This window comes from Triturus cristatus, chromosome 12 (assembly GCF_964204655.1).
Source record: "Triturus cristatus chromosome 12, aTriCri1.1, whole genome shotgun sequence".
NCBI lineage: Eukaryota > Metazoa > Chordata > Amphibia > Caudata > Salamandridae > Triturus > Triturus cristatus.
In genome coordinates this window covers 658,007,852-658,027,688 of record NC_140595.1, presented here as the reverse complement: position 1 = coordinate 658,027,688, position 19,837 = coordinate 658,007,852, and the positions used below count along the sequence as shown (strand labels likewise).

The 19,837-nt window shown below is 48.3% G+C and overlaps 2 protein-coding genes across 7 annotated transcripts in view; both read left to right on the top strand.

Moving 5' to 3' along the window:
- Nucleotides 1-9,869, top strand: part of LOC146776491 (uncharacterized) — a 131,150-nt gene extending 121,281 nt beyond the window's left edge. The window contains exon 2 of the mRNA XM_085639751.1: nt 7,180-9,869. Coding sequence (XP_085495877.1) covers nt 7,695-9,149 — 1,455 coding nt within the window. The 5' untranslated portion in view covers nt 7,180-7,694 and the 3' untranslated portion in view covers nt 9,150-9,869. The remainder of the gene's footprint in view (nt 1-7,179) is intronic.
- Nucleotides 1-19,837, top strand: part of GSE1 (Gse1 coiled-coil protein) — a 1,027,427-nt gene that overhangs the window by 365,471 nt on the left and 642,119 nt on the right. The window lies entirely within an intron of this gene.

Below are 19,837 nucleotides of genomic sequence, written 5' to 3'. Positions count from 1 at the left end.
GTCACCTAATTATCCCCCAGCCCCAACACCCTGCAGTACACAGAGAAGCGCTCCACTGTGCAAAGACTGCACCATTGTGATTTTGCAAGGTGATGTTACATTGTGAGTTTACCCCGTATACTCGAATGAGATACTTAAACACATTGGGCTGTTAAAGTTCAGTTTGCGACGTGAACATTACCAGCGCCATTTTGTCCCTTCCTAGGCCTGTATGAGCGCGTAAGCGGCAGCCATGTTTAGACACCATGGCCTCTCCTCACATTTCCAGCCGCCTACACGTCTCTCTGACCTCGCTAACATCCCCCGCGCCCAGGCAACCCCCGAACTCTCCTGCTTGAGCCATAAACACATCTTCAGCGCGACCCTGCCTCGGAGCCACATCCCGTGCCGAACCCACATACCCTTTCATCCCTTTCATGCGAACGGGCCCTTTTGATAACCTATTGTCCGAGCCGATCCCAGGCCATCACCTAGCCCTGCGGATGCAGTTTATTGCCCCCTACAGTAGAAACTCACCCCTCTTCAAAGGAGCTGATCACACCACGAGTCGACCGATCGCACACATTCCTGTTCCCAGCAGAATGTCCAGCTGCGCGATAGCCATCACCTGCTGAGATTGGGGTGGGAACTTCTACTGTAGATACAAGTGGGAACGGGCCTGAAGTGGGGGATTCCAAGGATGTCTTTCCATATTTCAACGTGTCGTCAAGAATGTGTTGTGTGCAATAAAGCAATAAACCTGTGTATAAAAGACCAGGCCACAGAGATGCGAGAGAGCACCTCGAGACGATACCCTGTTTGTCCGATCTGACGTGTTCTGCTCCGGAGCGAATTAAAAACCTGTTTCCTGCTTTCCAGTTTCCAGCGCCTGCCTCTTTATTTGATAATCATAGAATGGTTTAGAGGCGACTGACGCCAAGCAGTGTTCGAAAAGGTCACCCAGAGAAATCTGCTCTTTTACAATTGGCGTCCCAAACGTGGGGCCCATCAGCGACACGTGGATCCAGTGGGAGAGGTCCTGACGACAAAGTGAATGACTGCAACGATCGGGAAGAGCTCACGCCCGATAGACCCTCGTCTGGCGGCCGATCATCCGAACTTCACCTATTCCGAACAGACCTCTCTCGAGCGATCTACGGTCCTGACTGGGAACCCTCAGGAGTGCCGCGGCGATAACAGAGAATAGAGGACGATCGTGCGCTGGAAGTGGAAGACGAGAAACTGTCCATACAGTCCGGGTAAGGTCGTACAGCACGACTCTTTTTGTTTTGATTGATTGTTTGAAAAATACTAGTTAATTGATTGGATCGCTTAACCTCGGTTGTTAAACGAGATTGGTTCTTTTTGAGATATTCTCTGCCTACAAACGGTGAAGAATAGGAATATTCTCTCTCCCTTTGCAGGTAGTGAAGGATAGGTAGCGCGGACTTTTTGTCCATATCGATAAGGGCTGATAATACGTCGTGCCTATCTTCTACCCACTGATTGTTTGGTTCTATTGGTTCTCTTGAGATATTCCCTATTTGCAAATAACGTAAAATAGAAATATTTTGTCTAGTCTTTGCAAGTAGCGAAGGATAGGTAGTGCGGACCTTTGTCCACCAGTGTTTGAAATCTTCTTTTTGACCGCTATACGTCATGCCTATCTTCTCCCCACTGATTGGTAGTTGGTTTAGCCCGGACCGTTTATTAGAGGTAGATCATCCAGCTCCACTGGAAGGCACCCCTAATAAGGACATGTTCACGAAATATGGATTAGTCGCTGTAGCCTATAGTAAGCTATGGCATAAAAATACCAAGAAAGATCGAGAAAGTCAGTGGCCACTGATAGGATCTTTTGATATAAATAAAATAGAAGCACTAGAAATAGCCCTTCGTAAACATAAAACCACGCCAACCATGCTTGATAGTTTCGGCATGTGGCGCAAAGAAGCAGCGCAACGTAAAAAGAGAGACGAAGCAAAGACAGATAAAGAGCTATGGAAGGCAGCTCACCTAGCTGGGAAAAAGCTAGAAGAAGAGATCAAAGAAAGAGAGAGAATGAAGAAAGAATGAGAGTCGGAAACATCGGGCCAATGCCCTGTTAGAACACCCTCCGTGCTCTACCCCGAGCTACCCCCAAAGCAAAAGGCAAACGATGATTTACTCTTAGGTCCCCCAATCATCTATATGCCCCCTCCATATGCCCCCTCCTATCCTGTAGCACAGCACCAACAACCCCCGAACCTAAACGACGGTAGTGCCAGGGCCTCGGTACCCACGGCCTCCGAGCCGACCGAGCCTCTCGTACTAAATACCGCATCAACGGAAGCTTCAAACAAACCTGAAACCCTAAAAAAAAAAATTACGAGAGCGAGCCGCTTGAACAGCCATGAACGAGCGGGTATCGACAAGATCGTAAAAACGTTAATAGAACGAAAAGAAACAGAGGAATACATTTCGGACATGTGCAACTCATATACCAACAGCCATAAACGACACTTTGTTGTACGCTTTTGTACCACACCCTCACAGCCTACGAGGAGAGATACCAAGGCAAAAGACCTGAACGCCTTGCAGAATTGTACAGGAAGGTAGACATAGGAGATGAGAGCGAGTGTGATGTGACGAAACTCTTCTCGCATACGCTGGAAGTCTTTCGCCACCTCACTGAACAAGAGCCGGTAACTAGAAACCCAACTCCTGTAACGACCGAACCCCCAATGGAGAAAGTGGATACCATGATGCCAATAAAGGAAGCTGCTCCCTACTGGGTCCCCCCACGAGGTCAGGGAACTAATGATGACATTAACCATCAGGACGCGAGGGGTAGGGTGGTTTATAACTGGGTATACCAACCCTGGGATCGACAAGACATCCTGACCTTCCGAAAATCCTTACCGGATCTACGGAAGAACCCTACAGCCTTTTATACAGAACTAGGCACGGCCTTAGGATCAACAATCATGACCTTAGCAGACATCGACTTGTTTTTCGGGTTATGTCTACCAGCTGATGTGTGGAAGCAAATCCGGAAAGTCGACCACCTTGAGCTGTTTGGGCATACCTGGGTACAACTCGATGGCATAGATAAACAACGAGATCCCGGACAGAAACCCTTAAAAGCTATTTTAGAACTTCCAGACAAAATTGTTCAGAAACTGAAGACTCTAATCCCTGAGAAAAAGGTAGATTGGTCGATTGTAACGGCTTGCCGTCAGAAACCCCAAGAAGATGTCTCCGAATACTTTTCTCGATTCGAGGCGGTGTTTTCTGACTATAGTGGTCAGGACATGACCACTGCAACCGGACATCACCTGTTTGTCCAAAATTATGTTAAAGGTCTGTTGCAGGAAGTCTCACAGAAACTGCAGACCAGCGAGAGTAGTTGGGCGGCCTCCAAACCCGCAGCTATCCTTCAGATGGCCCAGTACTATGAGCTTCAAAAGAACGAAAACGATAGGGCATCGGAGAAAAAGAAGAAGGACCTCAAGGAAAGGGTTATGATTCCACAATTGCAGGGAGTGACTATAGCAAAGGAACCCTATAAAGGAAATTACCAACCGAATGCCCCTAGAAACCCGCCTCCTAAAGAAAATGCACCCACATCCTACGCTGGACGTAGGGATTTGAGTGAGAATCAATGTGCGTTCTGTAAAGGACTCGGACATTGGAAATTTCCGTGCCCGATCCTGCTAGAAATGATCAAAAATAAGGAGACAAGGGACTCAGTGAACGGACCGAGAAATAGAGGACATGGACGAGGGTACATAAACGACACTAGCAATGAAAGGCCCGGTAAAATGAACACTTTTGACCGTCCCCGACAGAGCCAGTGCCAACAGACTGACTACGACAACACATACGACTTTGCATAGGACTGCCGAAGGCAAGGGAGGGATCCAGTCGAGCTCTATGTTGACCAGCAAGGCCCTTATGTCACCGCTAAGGTCCTGGGCACGAAGTCTCCATTTTTGGTAGACACAGGAGCAACACGTAGTGCTTTATCTAAACGACTGATTCCTAGGGCACCCTTGTCTGGCTCGCATATAACATTGATAGGTTTTGATGGAACGCCCTCCACCAATCCCTTGTCCACTCCGATCCCCTTGGAAAACAACACCGTTGACACGACATTTCTGCTCTCCTCCAACACCCCCGATGCTATTATGGGTCTTGACTTGTTGAAACATTTCCGAGCCACCATTAGATGTTCGCCGGACGGAGTCCGAGTCATTTTATATGACAACCCCAATCTGCTTAGACCTTGTCCCACACAACACATGTTCTCTGTGACTGACGCCGACATATCACTTCTTGACACCGTACCCCTATACTTATGGGCAAAGACCGACTCGGACGTAGGACGGATGATGATTGATCCTGTGCATATAACTGTACGACAGGACGTGACACTCCCAAAACTCCCACAATATAGGATATCACCCGAAGGCGAGAAGGCATTGGTAGAGATTATTCAATCCTTAATGGATGCAGGAGTGGTAGAGGAGGTGGTCAGCAACGTTTGTAACAACCCTATCTTACCGATTATCAAGAAGCAAGGAGAGGGAGATGAGAAAGCATGCCGCTTCATCATCGACCTGCGGGAGGTTAATAAAGTAGTTGTGCCGCAATACCCCGTGGTCTCCGACATCACCACCATTCTGACCCTGATCCCGTCCACTGCCACCACTTTCACTGTCATTGATCTCAAAAACGCCTTCTTCTCTATCCCTATCCACCCAGACAGCCGCTACCTTTTCGGATTTACCTTAAAATCCCGCTCGTACAGATTTTGTCGAGCACCCCAAGGCTACACTGAAAGTCCCAGCATCTATAGCCAGGCCCTTAAGAGACAGTTAGACGCAGTTCAGTTGCCGGATGAAGTGGTGTTGATCCAATATGTAGATGACATCCTCCTAGCAGCTGACACCACCCCACTTGAAGTCACAGCCACCATCCAGCTCCTACATTTCCTTGCAGAGAATGGTCACAAGGTTTCCAAGAAGAAATTACAGTTCTGCCAACCCCAGGTAACATACCTAGGCCACCTCTTATCCAAAGAAGGGAGGAAACTTACGCCCGATAGAATTCAGACCATTTTGGAAACTCCCGTCCCTAAAACCCAGAAGCAAGTCCGCTCTCTGGTAGGCCTCACCTCATTCTGTCGATAGTGGTTGCCAAACTTCAGCCTCATTGTTAAACCCTTGCTTTCCCTTCTGGCCAAAGATGTCCCCTTCCCACTCCCTTGGACCCCCGAATGCCAATCCTCCTTCAAAGAATTACGAGATGCCCTTTGTTCAGCTCCCGTTCTAGGAACCCCAGACTATTCCAAGCCTTTTTCCCTTTATACTCACGAAAGAGAGGGATGTGCTTTATCTGTCCTAACACAATCCATTAGCTTCAAGCAACGCCCTTGTGCCTACTTCTCTGCCACCCTTGACCCTGTAGCCAGAGCTTTGCCTGCCTGCCTTCGAGCCGTAGCTGCCGCTGCTGTCTCCATACGACAGAGTGAAGGAATTGTACTTTCTAATTCCCTCACAGTACTAGTACCCCATTCCGTTGATACCCTTTGGAACCAAACCAAAACCCAACATCTGACTAGCGCACGACTGACTGGGTACGAACTGACTTTACTGGCACCCCACATAACTTTGAAAAGATGCGCTACTCTGAATCCAGCAACCTTGCTGCCCTTACCCGAGAATGGCCCTAATGTTGCTCCCCTACATGACTGTGTGACCCTCACTGATGAACAGACTAGGAGCAGAGTAGACCTCCAAGATACTGCCTTCCCAGAACCTGACGGAGAACTTTGGGTGGATGGTTCATGCATTAAACTCCCCGACGGCACCACCTCCGCCGCATATGCCGTTACCACAGCCCGAACTGTCGTCGAGACAGCTCGTATCACACAGCAATCCGCACAAGCAGCAGAACTGATTGCCCTCACACGAGCGTGCATCCTAGCAGCAGGGACGACCGCTAACATATACACGGACAGCCAGTATGCCTTCGGGGTGGTTCATTACTTTGGGCTCCTTTGGAAGGAGAGGGGATTCCTGACCTCGCATGGCACACCGATCCTGTATGGAGAACTAGCCTCTGCCCTGACCGAAGCAGTTCTCCTCCCCAAACAACTAGCTGTAATCAAGTGCCAAGCACACAAGAAAGTCACAGACATTGTAGGACAAGGAAACGCACTAGCTGACATCACTGCCCGAACCACAGCTGAGAATAGGACGACAACCCGCATGTACGTGACCAGGTCACAAGCAGAAAAATGGAAGGACGCTAGGGAGACTATAAGGGACATTCAAATGACTAGCACACCACAGGAACTGACTGAATGGGCACGGGTGGGACTAATAGACGATGAAGGATGCTGGCGGACGAAAGACGCAAGCAAATGGCTATTACCCAATTCCTATCTGATCCCCATACTGACCATGACACACTCCCCAGCACACATAGGATCTGCCCCCATGACTGAGCTCGTTTCCAGAGTTTGGCACAATGACAGAATAGCAGACGCAGCGAAACGCCTGGTCCAACAATGCCTGATATGCCTGCAACACAACCCAGGGAAAGGGACTGCAGTACCCCGGGGAGGGTTTGGGGTCCCTGACCATCCCTTCGAAGTCCTTCAAATGGACTACATTCAGCTAGAAAGGTGCCATGGTCTGAAATACGTGCTCGTCATTGTGTGTGCGTTCAGCAAATGGGTGGAAGCCTACCCCACTCGAGACAACACCGCCATCACCACTGCTAAGGTGTTTGAAGGAATTCTTCCCGCGCTACAGCCTTTGTCGAATTTTGTGGAGCGACAACGGCCCCCACTTCGTAGCCGAAGTTATCCAACTCATACTGAAAGGGTTGGGTGTAAAACAAAAATTTCACGCAGTCTTCCACCCCCAATCTGCGGGTCTAGTAGAACAACATAACGCCACACTGAAACTTAAACTAGCGAAGATAGTTGCCACTACAGGACTGAAGTGGCCAGACGCCCTCCCACTGGCATTACTATCAATGCGATCCACTCCTACCAAGCACCGCCTAACCCCTTATGAAGTCGTTTTTGGCCGACCCATGAATATCTGGGCCGCGCCGAAACCGGCGTCCATGCATGATGTCCCGGACATCTTAATGTCTGATTACCTTCATAACTTAACAAAAACACTAACTGTTATCCACCAACAGGTGCAGCAAGCCATACCAGACGTATCCAGGGGTCCCGGGCACGACATCCAGCCCAGAGAGTTCGTCCTGATTCGAAATTTTCAAAGGACGAAAAGTCTGGAACCTAGATGGATGGGCCCCCGGCAAGTCTTGATCACCACCCGAACTGCACTCCGAGTGGAAGGTAAACGAAATTAGCTGCATGCACATCACTGTAAAAAAATGTTACAGACTCTGACGACGAATGAAGACGTGGCCACCCAGGAAGAGCTCCTGAACAAAGACAGACCAACCCTGAGTTACTACCCTGACACGGAGACACTCGAATTGGCTGAATTTCCAGATCCCACTGTGCCATCCAGAAAAGGGTACAACTTGCGACGAAAGGAGAGCGTCTCGACCTAGCAGGCCACTAGCTAAATCGACAAATCTCAGAGCGGTAACCAACACTACAAAGGTTACCAGGAGAGAAACTAGACGAGGCGTGTGGCCCAGCCAGCCATCGAGCCTCTTGAAGGTGATGGAAGCCCCCCGACATGAAGGTGATGGAAGCAACCGGACACCCGAAGACCCACCGTAAAGACCCCAAGACAGAAACGCTGCATAGCACAAAGACAATTGCCCTCTTCATTGCTTTTCTCTTCTGCCTCCTTCTCTTGGCCACCTTCTGGGTCGTGGAAGAAAGTTTACCTGCCCGTAAGACTTTGATACCCACCGTGCAGCCCACCACCAAGAGGGAACACTATCTCATTTCACTTTCGCCCCAGCTCCGGGAAAGACGCAAGGAGTTCTGGAACAACTCATTTGTACAGTTGCTGCACCAGCACAACCTTGCTGCCAATGCCACGAACTGCTGGATCTGTGGGCTGCTACCACATGCAACTGAACATTCTATCCCCTTCATCTCTACGCCTTTTTCCGTTCATGGGTCCTGCCTTGCCTGGCTGATACTCTTGCAAGAGAGTTACAAGGACAATGCGACTTCTGGCGAAACCATTTCACACTTCTACAATGGGTTCTGGCTGAGCAAAACTCCCTTTTGCCCCTTGACATCCAACACCACCTTTCAAATGGACATTCCTACACAAGAACGAATTAAAATGCAGGTGTTTAACAATCCAGCCAGACCCACCTTCTCCTACCTCCGGAAACGAACTGCTGCCACTCTGACTGTGGCCCTCTCTGTGGTGAATGTCTCAGGCCTTGTCTGCATTGAAGGCCGTGGAAAAAAATCAGTGGGTCACAGCTCCTGCCTCATCACAAAGACTTTGGATGCAGCTGATCCACCCTCCTTTGTTGCCTCCCCGAATATGTACTTCATCTGCGGAACCAAAGCCTACAACTGGCTCCCAAAGGGCTGGGAAGGCACCTGCTATATTTCTTTTATCCTTCCTCCTACATATGTGGCACCAGCAAACCATCACCGGCAAAGACGAGCAAAAGATATCGAGCGAGCAGACTCCACTGCGTCACAGTTCCTTGATGCAGCGAAGGGACTCGTTCCACTTTGGGGCCCGATGGCGAACAGCCGTGCCATCCGACATCTGGCCCAGGCAGTCGAGACAACTATGAACATCACTGCCGGAATCCTCACGTACAACACAGCCGAGCTTCAGGCGGTCCGCTTGGTGGCTCTTCAAAACCGCCTTGTTCTGGACGTGGTTCTGGCGGACCATGGAGGAGCATGCCGCATCATCGGATCTAGCTGTTGCACGTTTATTCCTGACAACTCGCCCTCAGTCTACAAGGCGATCGAACACCTCCACAGACTTTCCTCAGAGGTGCATCAAGAACAAGAAGGATGGTCGCTTGGGGGCTGGTTCTGGAGTACTTTAAAGGACTGGGGTTGGAAGTTGCTAATGATTGCACTAGTACCGATTCTGATCATATGTGTGGTTGCTGCCTGGGTATACAATGCCTGCCTCCTCTATGCTCTCTTTTCGCGAACTGTATTTGCCCTAAGACTTTGGACTATAAAACTGAACATATGAGAGCATTGTATGAATCAGAGATACGTAACATGATGGGGATAGATATAGAGTGACAAACAGGCTAAATAATGTTCATAGGGTGGACTGTTAAAGTTCAGTTTGCGACGTGAACATTACCAGCGCCATTTTGTCCCTTCCTAGGCCTGTATGAGCGCGTAAGCGGCAGCCATTTTTAGACACCATGGCTTCTCCTCACATTTCCAGCCGCCTGCACGTCTCTCAGACCTCGCTAACATCCCCCGCACCCAGGCAGCCCCCAAACTCTCCTGCTTGAGCCATAAACACATCTTCAGCACGACCCTGCCTCGGAGCCACATCCCGTGCCGAACCCACATACCCTTTCATCCCTTTCATGCGAACGGGCCCTTTTGATAACCTATTGTCCGAGCCGATCCCAGGCCATCACCTAGCCCTGCGGATGCAGTTTATTGCCCCCTACAGTAGAAACTCGCCCCTCTTCAAAGGAGCTGATCACACCACGAGCCGACCGATCGCACACATTCCTGTTCCCAGCGGAATGTCCAGCTGCGCGATAGCCATCACCTGCTGAGATTGGGGTGGGAACTTCTACTGTAGATACAAGTGGGAACGGGCCTGAAGTGGGGGATTCCAAGGATGTCTTTCCATATTTCAACGTGTGGTCAAGAATGTGATGTGTGCTATAAAGCAATAAACCTGTGTATAAAAGGCCAGGCCACAGAGATGCGAGAGAGCACCTCGAGACGATACCCTGTTTGTCCGATCTGACGTGTTCTGCTCCGGAGCGAATTAAAAACCTGTTTCCTGCTTTCCAGTTTCCAGCGCCTGCCTCTTTATTTGATAATCATAGAATGGTTTAGAGGCGACTGACGACAAGCAGTGTTCGAAAAGGTCACCCAGAGAAATCTGCTCTTTTAAAGGGCCATATGCATGAACACATGTTCCCATAGACACAGAATTGGCAAAACCCTTTGATGCATCTGGTCCGTTGTCTTTAAGAAGAAAGATCAACTGTTTAGCTCGTGAATAGCTCGCATTGAACTGGCCCTCACGAACCAACATTGGACACCCTGTCCTCGGCAAATTCCTCTTGTGAATATGTTTTCATGGCAGTTATAAAGTGCGATCATAATTGGGGAGCAATGGAGTGCTGCGCATAGTGATAGGGGAGGGTAATACTTGTAGCTTGAATGAGGTTTCAGACATCAACTTATGAGCATGGAGTTTCTTCAGTCTGGGCCCAATAAGTTGGGCGGTTCTTATCACTGCCTGAGGAAGGACTCCTCAAAGAGATGTCTTCAGTTACTAACTGCCCTGATCATTGCAGATTCTGTTTCACTCCAGTAATGGCCACTGCCAAGTTTTATCTGAGCAAATACTCTTTATATCTGGAATAGGAAAGTACATATTAAGTTGGAGAAATGAGAACTGGAAAAAATATGAATAGGAAAATGATTAACAAAGCAGTTGTTTGATTGTGCACAGGACAGTGCACGCCGTATTGGAGACTTAGAGCCACGAATGGAAAATGTGTACTGCAAAGCGCAAAAATAAGGGTCACTTCTTGAGAAAATCGAACATTGAATAAAGTCATAAGGTAGTACTTTTGAAATACAAAGGAGAGCGATTGCACGCTAAAGAAATAATTGATTTCTTCTGTACAGGTCACCCTAGAGTCCAGGAATTGAGACAAAATCCTCCTGGTTGCTTTCGGCTGAAACCCACGAGAGTCGCTCTGAATATTATTGTGAGTGTTGCTTTCCCTTCTTCAGGACAATGGTCATAGGCACAGTCGGTGGCGCAGTACCGCTACATCAGGTCCACAAAACAAGGAAGGTGTAGCCCATGTGGGAGGGCAGCTACTGGTCTAGGGACATCCATCTATCAAACCAGTCCATCCACTCAATCATCCATCCTTTCACTTATCCACTCCCTTTCATTCATCCATTCATCAATCCTTTCAATCATCCACCCATTCTTTTGCTTATCCATCCACCCGTTTGCTCCATCTATCCATCCTTTCACTCCATCCATCCATCCTTTTACTCCATCCATCCATCATCCTCCTTTTGGCTCATCTATCTATCCACTCTATCACTCAGCCAACCATCCTTAAACCCATCCATCCACCCTTTGTCCCATCCATCCATCCATTTATCCATCCGTCAATCCATCCACTCATACATCGCTCTATTTACCCTTTCTCTCAGCCAACCATCCTTAAACCCATCCATCCACCCCTCGTTTTATCCATCAACCCATCCACTCAAAAATCCCTCCATTTACCTTTTTACTCAGCCAACCATCCTTAAACTCATCCATCCACCCTTCATCCCATCCATCCACTCTTCATCCCATCCATCCACTCATACATCCCTCCATTTACCCTTTCACTCAGCCAACCATCCTTAAACCCATCCATCCACACTTCATCCCAACCATCCATCCAATCATCAATTGAGCTACTCATAAATCCTTCCATTTATCCTTTCACCCAGCCTTCCACCCTTTCACTCACTCATCCACTAATCCATCTTTTCATCCATCCATTAATTCACCCTTTCACCCATCCACCTTTTCATCCAGACATCCATCTACCCTGCTTTTCACTCACCCATCCATTGTTTTACTCATCCATCTTTACATACACCCTTGCACTCATCCATCCCTTTGCTCATCCATCCCTATTTTCACTCAATACATTAATCCACCCGTTTCCACTTTCTCTAATCGATCCATCCTTTCACTCATTCTTCCATCCATCCATCCTTTCTCGCATCATCCGCCAATCCATCCTTTCAGTCCTCCATCCATTCACCCTCTAACCTATCCATTCATGCATCTATCTGTCCATCTATCCAACCACCCTCCCTTTCACTCACACCCTTTTTCCCTTTCACTGTTCCATTCTTTTATCCATCCTTTCACTCATTCATCAATCCACCCACCATCCTTTCACTCACTCACTCACCCTCCAAAGTTCATTATGAGCCTTTGTCTGCCAAGCTTCCTTGTTACTTGTATATTATGTTTCTTTGCATGCAATGTTCCCCATTGAATGTGTTCACCTTACTCCTTATGTAAAGTGCTCTGATACCCTAGCTTGGGTCTGGTTCGCGCTCTATAAAACTATAAAAATAAATAAATAAATAAAGCTGCAGACAGAAGAGCCCCACCAAGGACATCCACTCCACTTGGGGAGAGGATGTGGTCTGACGGCTAGATTGCCGACTTTGGTGCTGGAAACCAGGGTTCGAGCCTCGGGATCGCGTCCACTTCCTTAATTCGGGGCAAATCACTTAATCTCCCCGTGCCTGAATATGTCCTTGTGTAACGTAACCGGTGCTCATGTAAAGCGCTCCAATACCTTCGAGTGGAGTTCGCGCTATATAAATCTGCATTGAAATAAAAAAACCTCCCTCTGTAGCAGCTAAAGCGGGGCGGGGGTGTAGGGGGGGGAGTGATGATGCCCTTGATGCAGAGGCTTGTTGTCCACAGCTGGTTCCTTTCTTCTCTTGGGCCTCTAGGGAATCCAGATAAGGAGCACTCAGTGTGCTCAGCTCCATAATGTTTTTTTCAAAGTGAAAACAAATGCAGTACTAAACACAAAGTGAAACCAAATGCAGTACTAAACACATGTTACTGCCAGGAGAGCTGCCCCCTGCACCCCACCCATAGCCTGCCAATCTGTAATAATCAACAAATTGTTGCCACCCACTTCCTCCTTGTCTTTATTGGCCTGCCCCACCCCCAACCATTGAAGTGCATGGAATTGTGTAACTGCTCCCAGGGCCATTCTTCATGGGCCCCAAAAGCAACCAGATCCATGGTATTCTAATTAGGTACCCCCTCTCATGTGATGTCACTGCTGTAGCTTGTGCCTGCAGGTTTATTTTCCCTGTTCTTGCCACTTCCCTGAGGGTGGCTGGGCAACGCCCCTTTTGCCCAAGAGTACCAGTTGCCCATGTTTTCAAGCACCCTTTAACAGCTTTTTTAGTCCTCTGCCACCATCTGACCCCGTATGTAATGGCATGCCACAGACCAGAGGCGCCTAAGATGGCATGTCCGCTAACCTTCATCACATGTCCCACCCGAAACTGGGTATGCTGCCAGGAAACAGGGGTGAGGCCCCTGCCCACTAAGTACACACTGCTCCTTTGCCACAGAGCGTGTTGCACACTAGGGGCAGGGTCTTCGAAGGCATATACTGCCCTTATACATTCAGTGTTGCAACAGAGACAACCAACTGGACGTTTCCATTTCAGCTATTGCCCTAGTGAGGATGGTAGAAAAGGCTAAGTTATGATCAGAATTCCTAACTGGGAGGAGTTTTCCTCACCCAGTAATTACCGGGTGCAATAAATTGTGCACCTTTCGTTATATATCAACAGGTCAAACCTACTGAAATGTCACACGGCCAAAGAGTACAGTATTGAGCAAGACATGTGGATTTTGCTATGGTAAGCACATGCTGTTGCCCAAAAACTTGGAAATGGTGTAATTTATCCCTCCCGATCAATTCAGAACCCTGGGGAGTCGGGTTTTATCGGGTGCGATAAATCGCTCCTTCTCCCTGGGGCACTCGTCTTCAGGGCTTGCGTCTCTTGAAGGACCCTCTGGAGGGTTCAGTACCTGAAGCGAATGGGGAAGGGGCAGATGGGAGTGTTAGAGTGGTTGACGTATGAAATATTGGGTCCCAGGGGGATTTATTGAAGAGAAGACGCAGGAGAAGATTTGGGTACTTGAGAATAGATAGTAAGCTGTGAATGTCAGGGAAAAGTTCTTGCGGTTTGAGGCGCCTTTTGATGACAAGGACCGGGCCCTATTGTGGCCTTTAAAGATAAGTGGGGCTTGAAATAATATCAGAGAATTATCAGACTAAATGAAAATTTGGAAATGTTCCACGTGACCAATGTCTTTGAAAGGATGGTGAGGCTGTGGCAGAATGCATCATAAGCCACGCTAACCACTATTCAAGAGGATCATAGAGGGATTTCCTGGCAGGCCTTTGCATCCATAAGACCTGCAGGGCTGGGGCAGAGCCCCACCCCCCATGTCAGTCTGAACCCTGATATGTTGAGTGCTCATAACTACCACCATCCCACAGGCTATGCCTTCCTCATGTGCGAAAGGTCTTTCAGAGGCGCTGCTGATGGCACATAGGCCAGTAACGCCAGTGCATCCCATTGGCCAGTCCAGCGCTGCGAGCAGGAGGCTCACAGGCAAGAATACCTTTCATCTACTTTGAAACCTAAGCAGGTCTCCAATATCCACGGCAACGGCATAGATGTGTCCTAATAACATTATAATTAGAACATGCTAACCAGCGGGTGGTGAGGTAACTGTGGGAATAGTGCTGGCAGGGCCTTCCGTTTCAGTAGTGGGGTTGTTGCGCTCCCTGGAGGGCACTCCGCTTCGGAAATCATGGATTTTGTAGGGTAGGCAATCATTGGCCAAGCAGGTGGGGGCCAAAGGCGAACTTGCGCCTCTGCTCTGACCAACCTTGAAGGCAGGATCCTCCATCTTAAGGTCAGGCGGTGTCAAGCCGCGGCGTCCGAAGTCAAGCCATGGTCTTATTGCTCTTGACAGCAGGGCAGCACGGAGGCCCGCGATCGATCGCGCTTATTCCTCCTTGTTAAAGAGCTTCCCGGAGGTACTCTGACAGCCCATTACAAGCCGGTAATAACTAGCAGGGCCTGTACTCGGCGCACCGCGCCGTCCTCCTCCGGGGACTCGGGCGGGGAAAGGGCTCGGAGAAGGTTAGCTCGGGCTTATTACCAATTCCCTCTCAAGCAGGATCTTTCAGGCGCCGCCGGCCCCCGCGCTCCCTGCTCTCGTAAGACATCACGCACAGTAAATACACGCGTCTCCCGCCGAAGCCTGCTGCTCTTCGTGACACTGGCGCGTTAGTCCCCGAACAACCGCACGAGAGTTTGTGGGTCACGGAAGGCCCCTCAGCCCTTCAACGAGGACATCCCCTGGGGGCCGGAGAGGAGCAGGAGGGGCTGTGCGCGTGGACAAAGGCACGGCTTCTTAGAAGGCTTCTGGTTCGAGGCTCATAGTACCTCTGTATTCGCAGGGAACCGGGTTCGAGGCTCATATTCCATCACGCCAACAGGGCAGTGCCATAAGGTCGAAGCTATGTGCACTGCTACAGCCAGTCTTTTCCCTGTGTGCACTCCATGCTCGTCATTTCAACCGCAAAATGATTGCACACAAAGAGAACCTTTTACACAGTGCTGTGATGAAAACCTGTTTGCAGCCCTATGGACTGCAGTGCATAAATATTGTAACCAAAAAATTGCCTGCTGTCACGTTTGAATTCCAGGACCCATTGGAGTGGCTATCAATTGTGCAGCAGGGTCAGTGGCACCGGGGCTCAGTGGCCCGTGGGACCCTCTGAGCCCTGCTTATTGCTGTATTTTACTTCCCAACCAATGGTCAAGAGGCCCTTTTTCTGACTTGGTTGCTTTGGGGTCCTTGACACCATTTCTCTGCTACTGACAGGGCCCCCCCCTGCTTGATATCATCTGGCATTGGGTCAGGTATGTGGGAGGTGATACAATGCACAGTGATTGCCCTGTACAAGACTTTTGTTACAGGATCAGTCTGTGTCTGCGAATGTCTCTGTATCTGATGCATATAGGTAGGCCCAATGGAATTCTGTGGCTGCAGCCTTTTCTGCATAACTATTAATTTACCGCATAATCTAGCATCTGCTGCATGATATGCAGATTTTAACCAAAAATGTTTATAGCTCAAACAGATCAAAAGTTACTAAAACATGGCAACACTTGTATCAGTGCAATGGAAGGCCCTTGGAAGTTGACTGGTCAACTTTCAGTTACTTATTGCTGTATTTGGATGTTAAACTGGTACATATGAGATGAAACATTTGCCTGGACAGTGTTAACATGGCCACAAATTGCGAAATAATGAAGTGATACTATCACGGAATGTGACGCATTATGCTGCATAATTTGCCTTTTCATGCTGCACAATTTTGTGAACCCTGTCACATAACTTGGTCCACTCCTGTCACATAATTCCATTGGCCCTTTCTTTGGGTTATTCTGGGTTACGTCTTATCAAGATGTTAGTGATTTGAAGCTTGCACATCTGTTCTGTCCAAACCACTGTCAGCTTGTTGCTTATGTCACTCTTCTGCTCTCCCCATCCAAACATGCGGGGGCCGATTCACAGAACTAACTTAAGACAAAATCATAAACTTACTACTTTTGGTATTCACAGAAGTTAGGATTTTGTCTTAAGTTTGTCTTAAGACAAACTTAAGACAGACTTAAGACAGACTTAAGACAGACTTAAGACAGACTTAAGACAGACTTAAGACAAACTTAAGACAGACTTAAGACAGACTTAAGACAGACTTAAGACAAACTTAAGACAAAATCCTAACTTAAGTCTGTCTTAAGTCTGTCTTAAGTTTGTCTTAAGTTTGTCTTAAGTCTGTCTTAAGTCTGTCTTAAGTTTGTCTTAAGACAAACTTAAGACAAAATCCTAACTTCTGTGAATACCAAAAGTAGTAAGTTTAGGATTTTGCCTTAAGTTAGTTCTGTGAATCGGGCCCGCTGACTCTGAACCCTCCTTGCTGGAGCCTAAGGGCCTAATGGGTGCAATGACAAAGCTTGCCAGGGAGGGCGACATTTGCAGCACCAGAGCTGCGCTCCATGAGCTTTCCCTTAGATTAGAACTCCATGTTAGGAAATTTACAGTTAGTGCTCTGTTTCCACCTGGGCCCGCTACTTGTAACTCTTGTGCAACTGGTTTACTTGTTGCAAAATTAATGAAGAATTGATATACGAATGGAAAGAAAGTCTACAGGAACGTAGGACATCTCTTGACGCGATGCAGCTACCAATTAACCCTGGGCAGAGTTCGTGGAGTTGCACAACGCAGAGTTCCGCGAAGTGGCAAAAAAAAACTCTGCTACACTACGCGGAGTTCCGCAAGCGGCGGAGTTCCATAGAAAAATGCTGTTCGCGGTGATTGCACAGGATGCTTGTCCGCACTGTGTAATCATTGAGAATGGCACCTTGCACAGCGCAAGCAGTCCCTTCTTTCCCTTTTCTGCTACTCAAGTAGATTTTTACTTGAGCGGCAGCTTTCTCAACGCAAACAAGCAGTTTCTCATTGCGAGAGGTCGCGAGCATACGTGACCACTCGCAATGAGAAACCTGACCACCCCACGTTGAGAAATCTCACGGGGATGTTTATTTTCCACGCTGGTGCTCGCCAACTTGATGTTGACGATCGCGAACGAGAAAAATCTCGCCGGGAGGTTGATTTTCCTCGCTCGCACTCGCCAACTTGATAGGCATCCTTCTTGCTACGCCACTGTCCCTTCGGGTCATTGTAAGGTACAAGGGGTTGGAAGGAATGCAGAAAAGCAACACAGTGCCCTTGTGAGGGCTCCCTCCCTAAGTGCTGCGCCTTCTGTAAGGTCCATGGATGGGAATAGATGGAGGGCTGTTCTGGGTGGCTGAAGGAGAACTAGCCAGGAAGGTTGGGGAGTAATCTCCCTCTCAGCAGTGAGCTGTCTAGGGTGAGTGAATACTATTATTAAAAACATTATTAAAATAAATGACTGTCTTTAGGCACAGGGACACTGGTCCACCTGTGTTTCATTTATGTTCCATAGAAACATGGTTTCATTTCTCTTTCCTCTGATTGGCTGTTTTTCTTCCAGCTGGTGATCTTCGATGGTGGGCTTTATTCTTGCCTTCACACCAAGACACAAATCTGGGATAGCCCCACTCAATGACACCCATAGTGACAAGACGGGGGCACCTCCCGATACCCCCAAGGTACCCCGCTCTCCCTGTCAAAATCCGTAGAAGGAACTCAGGCATGCGCATGCACCATCCGCCAGTGGACCCCACGGAGCGGGGGCAGCTTCAGAGCGCATGAAGCACAAAATGGAACGAGAGGCGGTAATGTGACAGTAATTCTGCCAGCAGCCTTGCTTGGCATCAGCCCAGAGATAACCAGCCCTCTGGAGCGAGCAGCAAAATGAACAGCTGAGGCCTTTGAGCCAGAGGAGCAGGGAGGTGAGACCAGCTGAGCTCCTGAGGCAGGAGGTGGAGGGAAGTCCAGGGCAGAGGATGAGGAGAACTGAGCTACAGAGGCAAGAGTCAGAGGGTCATCCAGACCCTAGAGGCATCCAGGACGAGGGGCAGAAGAGAGACCCAGGCACTTGTAGCGAGGAACCATGGTGCAGGAGAGAAACTGGGCCTTGCTAGCAAGAAACAAGCATTGGCAACAGGGAGCATGGGTGAGCACTGGTGTCTTTAAGGGGGGGTTTGGGGGTAGAGGGGGGCCTGCTCCAGCTCTATATGTCCTGGCCACATACATCCACCCCATCCTACCCTTAGACTCCACCACCACAGCTGTTAAATGTGCCAGGAGATGACACACAGAGCAAAACAGACACTGCGCCTTGACACACAACCTTAATATGTCCAAATACCTTTCATTGCAAAGTAACGTTTGTTTTCCTTAATATTGATTAAAACAGAGTTTATATGTACGTCGGTATCTATCTATCTATCTATCTATCTATCTATCTATCTATCTATCTATCTATCTATCTATCTATCTATCTATCTATCTATCTATCTATACATAATGCACACGTGCTTTAAAACTGATCTTTGTAGGTGGCCTTACCAGTTTTATCTGCGGCCTATGTGTGCTCTCCCCTTAAATTCCCTTCTACAGGCCTGCACTGGAAGTGAGCTATTGCAGCGTCAGAGAAGAGCATAGGATATAGATGTGAGATCAGCAAACATATTTAAGGTGTAGGGGTAGAGGAGTGACACACAAAGGTTGTTTGGTGAATCTACATATGACCATCTAACTCCAGTCAGTAGCTCCTGTTTGCCAGCATCACAATCTGTCCCTTAAAAATGCGAGGACCACTATGCTGTCATGTCATCTGATCTTGCACTCCTTACCAGTGTTACACTGATATGCAAATATTCAAAAGTTTTAGAAGTTCTGGCAAGGAGTTACAGTTCCCAAGCTTCCAAGGTAAACAAGCATTGACAAACCCAATAGGTCTGGCTTTTATTTGATAATGCAAGCAAGGACATACACACACAAATGTGTATAGATGAAGTGTAGAGGGTCTCTCTAAAATGTCTCTTTCTGTGCCTCCCAAGTCTGCGTCCCAGTGTTTTTTGTTCCCAAGACTTGCGTGCTTCAAGGCACCAGAACCACGAGCTTCGGGAATAAAAAAAAAAAACATTACCACAAACATGGGGAATAAAAATGAGGTACAGATGTTGAGGCACATAAATAAAAGGTTCCATGGGAGCACAGCACAAATAGTTTGAATATCTGATTCAAGGCAGAGCCCTAATCTCAGGACAAGGTGAGTTTATCAGTGGTATGGCCAAGGAAGCCATCAGTAAAACTCTTCGTTTTGCCAGGTGCGACATATAAACTTTTCATCCCTAGTAGTGTAGGTGTTGTGTTGGTAATCACCACAGCGGGGCATTGGAGCAAGGGTGAGTTCATCAGTTTGCATTTAAAGGACTCCCCATGGATAAAGTCAGCCCCAACACTTTCCCATGCTCTACCAAGGTGGAGTATACTGTAGCTCAGGAGTAATATAGGTGTCCTGAGGATGGGCATAACCAGGTTTCTGCGAGTGCAATAGGCTCAAGCTTGCAGTCTGGATGACAGCA